General features: G+C 29.9%; 1 protein-coding gene across 2 annotated transcripts in view; it reads right to left on the bottom strand.

Annotated features, from left to right (window-relative positions):
• Positions 1-5,489: 5,489 nt before the first annotated feature.
• LOC115981519 (protein PIR) overlaps positions 5,490-6,000 on the bottom strand; it is a 43,361-nt gene continuing 42,850 nt past the window's right edge. For both annotated transcript variants that reach the window (XM_031103713.1, XM_031103715.1), the window contains one exon: positions 5,490-5,910. In XM_031103713.1, the coding sequence (XP_030959573.1) occupies positions 5,716-5,910 (195 nt within the window). In that variant the 3' untranslated portion in view covers positions 5,490-5,715. The remainder of the gene's footprint in view (positions 5,911-6,000) is intronic.

The following is a 6,000-nucleotide window of genomic DNA, read 5'->3' as shown; positions in this document are numbered from 1 at the left end:
ACTTTAGAGATTAATAGTGTAGTTTTTCCTAAAATTTAATTAATTTCATTAAGTGTGCACCAAACTGTGAGCTAATCATGAGGCATTGAACTCATAATGCCGTCCCGTCCATGTGCATTCCACTTTCCACCCGTCCACTTTCTAACTATGGGGCCTATTGGCATGCTTTTCCAAGCGGATGTTGCACGGATTCCAGAGCTTTTTGTTTTTAGTTTTCTGGGTACTGTGGGTCCGATTAGAGCTAGTATTTGGATTTACTTTGTTAGGTAAGATTTCAGCAGGAAGTTAACGAATGTTGTGACGGTATTAGTTTAGAAACTAATTTTAGAAAAATTTTATGAAAAAATGATAAATTAATTTTTTTGACTATTTATATTTTCTATAAAAGTAGTATTCAAAATTTTCTTGATATGATTCATTAAAAATTGTCATAAGAACACCCCTTAACATGACACATTATTAATAAACCATAATAAAAAAGTTTTGATACTACTTTCATAAAAAATATAAAGAGTTTTCAACAATATTTATTATTTTATCATTCTTTCAATAAAATGTTTCTTAAAATAATTCCTAAACCAGTGCCCTTAGAGTTTTTGTTAACATTTTCCATCTTCTTCTTTTTTTTTTTTTCAAAAAGAAAAAAAGTAATTAATTATTTTACATTTTTTTTTCATAAGAGAAGTCTTAGGCATTTGTTAATGAATTATTTTATAAACATTTTGATACCACTTTCTTAGAAAATATAAAATGCTGTTAAAAAATTCAATTATATTTTTATTTTCCATAAAATGTTCTAAAAAGGGCTCATTAACAAATGCCTATAAGACATTTGTTGACATTTCTCTTCTCATAAAAGTAGTATTAAAACTTTCTTTAAATGATCTATTAACAAATGCGTTAAGTACACCTGTTAACCGGACCCTAGAGTTAATTCCAAAGAATTCTTTTACTATAACTTTTGTCACAATTCTACGTAATTGTTAGCTATTTATTACTTTTATAAAGATTTATCACATTTTCTTCACCATTTATTGTCAACTACATCAATTGTGACAAAAATTATGTCCAAAAGCTATATATACATGGATTTTAAAACTAAACAATTGAAAGAACCGAAAAGAAAATGGATTCAAGGTTTCACCGGGTATTTTGGAAGTGTTAAGGAGGATGAAAAATAAATAAAAAGAGAAATGAAAATGTCATTTTCTCTTGTTTGGTAAGAGGAGGAAATAGAGTGGAATGAAAATGTAGTGGGGGGTTTTCTTTTTGTACCCACAAATCTTTTTCTAGAAAACATGGGAAGTAAACTTGAGCAAGGTAAAATGTCAAGATTACTACCACTTTTCCATCATTCTGCTTTTGATAATAAGGGAACAATAATAATAAATCTCTATTCTTCGACGTTTTCATCCTCTCTACCAAACACACATACTGAAAACACACATACTCTTCTACTTTTCTATCAAAAAGCTACTTATCTTTGCAATGTTAATTACCCAACATAAATAACCTTTCAGAAGTGCTTTTTCATTGGAAACTCATTGTTGATTATCTATAGTCATCCATATTTAATTGTATAATAGTAATGACCGAGAGAAATTCACAGTTGTATAATAGTAACAACTTAGAGAAATTCACAAGATTCTCCATTTTTTTTTTTTTTTTTTTTTTTTTTTTTGAAAGGATTTTACTAATGTGTGCCCTAAGGGCACACATTAAGCTTTCTGTTTTTAGAAAAATTTTCTTGAGAATTGAAAAAGTAATGACAGCTTTTTCAATTCCCGAGAAAATGTTTCCAAAAACAGAAAGCTTAATGTGTGCCCTAAGGGCACACGTTAACCAGACCCTTGTTGAAATATAGGCTTATATAATATATATATATATATATATATATAAAATTTTAGATCATGGATGCTTTTTTACAACATATGAAAATAAAATATTTATTTTAAGACAAACAAGTATTATATCTAATCTTTAAATGAGCTTGTCAAGTCATACTAAAATATGTTGCGTTGATGACCTAAAAGCAAGGATTATGCTTATCTAGTTGTATAATAGTGACGTTAAACTTATGGTTAAATTGTTAAATTCACTATTTCATAACAATTTAAACTATTTTTTTGATAATCTTATAACAATTTAGGGGCCGTTTGGTCACCCATTTCAAAACATAGTGTTTAGTGTTTAAACACTGAACACTAATGTCTAAAAACAAAACAAAAATGCATTTGGTGGACCATTCCTGTTCAAGGTTGTTTGGAAAGCGTTGTTCAAAAACCAATGTTTAAACTAATGGTTTTGGAAATCACCTCCGGCTTGATTTTAAACAATAAACACTACTGTTTAGTGGCACTTCGGTAATTATTTTGAACATTATTATGGGCCCACCTGGTCAGTTCTTTTTTTCAAGTATTGTCTCATCTCTTCCCCTGATGTTCTCTCTCCTGATTTAAAAAAATATTTATTTCGTACTTTGGTCAGCTTTTTTTACAATCCAACACACACATACCAAACACATATTTTATATTTTTGAACACTGAAACATGTTATTTAAAACATGATACCAAACACATTTTTTTGTTTTATAAACACTAAAAACACGTGTTTCAACAACACTTTTTAAACTACAATTTTCACATCTTTTTAAACAACAAATTTTGAACTCTATGACCAAACGGGCCCTTAAACTCTAGGAACAATTGGTATTTATTATGATATCAGAGCAAGAAACCTTAAATTTACCAAAGGCATTGTAGCTGAATTGGCATCTCTTCATGCACATAGTGCTTAGGGGTCTAGGGGAAAACGGTTCGAGCTGTGGGATTAGCAGCATGTTATAATTATTTCTAAAAAAAAAAAAAAAAAAAGAAGAAGAAGAAACCTTAAATTTGATCTCTATTTCCATCCTACCAACTTAAGCTTTCTATTTCCATCCTACCAACTTATGCTTTTGGGACAATGAGTTATTTATTACGTGAAATAAAACCAATAAACTTCTTTTTAGGACTTTCTAATGTATTTTCAAGTCAAAATTTTAATTTAAAAAGTTCTCAAGAATTTTAAATTATTATGTATTAACTGAAACCAATTATAAATTTACTATAGTGAATTCTATTTGGATTAAAACAATGCAATAATAGACATTTGTTGGATAATATTTTTATATTCTATGAAAATTTTGAATTCAATTAATTTAAAATGTTAACAAATTCCGAAGTAGAATTTTTTATATATTAATAAATTTATTTTATACCTTTTTATACATATATAATTTTCTCTATGCATCATTCCACACGTTATCTAAACGAAGTTTATATATTATGTTATTATTATTATTATTACTTAAGAAACCGAACCACCGTCCATGAAGTGAGATGTATTGTCATGTTACGAACATGACAAAAGTATGCTTAAAAACCACACAACATGCCATCACAACAATATTTTATATCCTTTCTTTATTTTTGCTTCATAAACTGATTTATATATATAATTCAGCAAAAAAAAAAAAAAACTGATGTATATATATATATATATATATATATATTCTTGAAGCCTTATGAGCTGGTGGGAGAATTCCTATTTTGTATGAAAAATGCTAGGACCAAAAAAATTAGTATACAAATTTTGCCACAACTCGTCGGGTCATGAGTTATAGTAAAAGTTATGTAATTTTTTGTAGTACTAGGCTACTAGCATTGTTCATTTTCTCTTATTGAAATTTATTTCACCCTACTCACGTAAAAGTAGGTCAAACCATTGTGCACGTATATTTTTAATCATATAACTCATATAATAAGTCATGTGACTTAACTTATTCAAATAAATTTATGAGCAATGTTTATTTATTTATTTATTTAGAGAATTTCAATCTATTCAAATAAAATTATGAGCATTGTGATTTAAACTTATAAATGGTTTTTTGAATGACCAAGTAATAGGTTGGAGGAAAATTTTCCAAACTGATTTGGAGTGAAAATTTTGTTCTTATTGGTATGAGTTTGTTGAATATTCTTAAGACCTAGTTTGGTTGCCTATATTGGAGAGGCTTGTTTAGGGGCAACAAAATGGTAATTGAGTGATTTTGGGGTCTGGGTGGGGGATTTAGGGACTAGCGCATTTTCTCTTGAGAAATCGAAGGCATCGGTAGCTTGTTTGGTATGCGATATGCGTTTGGTAGGTAAGAAAGATTGGAGGTGAATTAATTTAATATAAAAAAAAAAAAAAAAAAAAGGATTTGAGATGGCTCAGTGAGGCTATGACTTTAGTTTGAAGATGAGATTAACGGAGGTGGCTGGATAGGATAACGTGGCTATGGGTTTCAACTTTCAATGTTAATGGTGGTGTTTGGGTATTCAATGGCAACGCGATTAAAAAAAAATTAAAAAAGAAAAAAAAATTTTGATTAAAAAGTTTGGTACAATTCCTTAAACTGATTATAATAAGTTTTTAAATCAAATTCAAACACATGATTGTATTGACAAAAGAAAGTTAAAATTCAATACTTTTATGTTTGAATTTAATTAAAAAGATTAATGCACTACACTTAAAGTATTGTATCTAAATTTTACGCTACTCTTTTTACTAAAAAGAATTAAAAAAAAAAAACATAGAAGAAAATTTATTATTATTATATTATTGCAAGCTAATTTGCAAGAAGCTTCAATACAATTAACAATAAACTTCGTTTTTTTTTCTTTGGTAGAAGAAAATGGTTAGAAGGAGGCGGCCATCGTGACTTCCTTACTTGGGTGAAACCACAGTAGCCCCTAACCTCTCCCGAGCTATAATATTATTTTAATGAAGTACGAAGAGTACTAACATAAAGCTAGTGGCAAGAAAGTGAAAAACTGAAGATGGCAAGCTAAATTTTCAACATATTGCCCTCTGCAAAAAAGTGAAAAACTGTTTTTGTTGCTCTCTATTTTAGAAGTATTATCCATTAGTAAACTTCAGTTGCCATCCCAACTTATCTTGCAGATGTTTACACTATTATTATTATTATTATAAGAAACCGAAAGGTCCAACCCACCGCCCATGATCCATTGAAGTGAAGTATTTTTGTTATGTTACGAACATGACAAAGTATGCTTAAAATCATACAACATGCAATCACGTCATTTTTATATATGTTTTCTTCTAGAGTACGGCAATAATTTTATGTCCTTGGAGCCTTCCCTTCTGACCTCGTGGAAAGTATGACACAGCTTTTCTGCTAGCTGGGTCAGTTGAACTAAAAGTTCTCATCTGTTGTAAAACAATTGCTGGATAATATAAAACAAAGATCCAGAGATGTACTGTTTATCAGTGTGCAAAGCATGTGACCATTAAACTAACATTTAGATAGACAGTAGGATGAGATTTGTAAGATTTGTTACAATTGAGATGGTGCTTCGAAGTTTTCGTAGCTTGGGGTGCAAAGTGCAAGTACCCATAATTCAGATGGATTTCTGAAATGAACCCTAAAATTCAGAAGAAAATACTAATCCAAAGTCAACACAGGTCAAATAAAAATGGTATGCATCCATGATTCCCACAAGTTTGATTAGGCTAACAATATGCATTTTCGTTATAACATTTCTTCATCAAGGAATAGTAGATAAAAGATCTCTCTCATTACATTTCAATCCCAACTGGCACAGATTACTTGTTTGAAAAAAATAAAAAAAAAAAAGGGATAGAAGTTACAACTTACAAGAACCAGTAAACTCAGGCTCCCTTCTGTGGCAGTGTTTCAAAGGCAGAGACGGTGTTCTCGAATTTAATCCGATGCAGAGGGGCACCACTTTGCTTGATAGCACAAGCTGTCTTCTCCTCGAGAGGACAACGAGCTTTCAACATGGAGAATACGTGATTGTTCAACCTCCTTGCTTTCTTCATTGCTTCCAACAGTGCTTCCCATCCCTTGTTTAAAAGAAACATGCAGTCATAAACACCACCAAAGAAATAGAAAAGAAAACTAGAATGCCAGAACTTCAGCGGTTTTCCAATTTA

The sequence above is a fragment of the Quercus lobata genome, chromosome 3 (genome assembly GCF_001633185.2).
Source record: "Quercus lobata isolate SW786 chromosome 3, ValleyOak3.0 Primary Assembly, whole genome shotgun sequence".
NCBI lineage: Eukaryota > Viridiplantae > Streptophyta > Magnoliopsida > Fagales > Fagaceae > Quercus > Quercus lobata.
The sequence above is the reverse complement of the archived record's forward strand: the minus strand, read 5'-3'. Positions and strand labels throughout refer to the sequence as shown.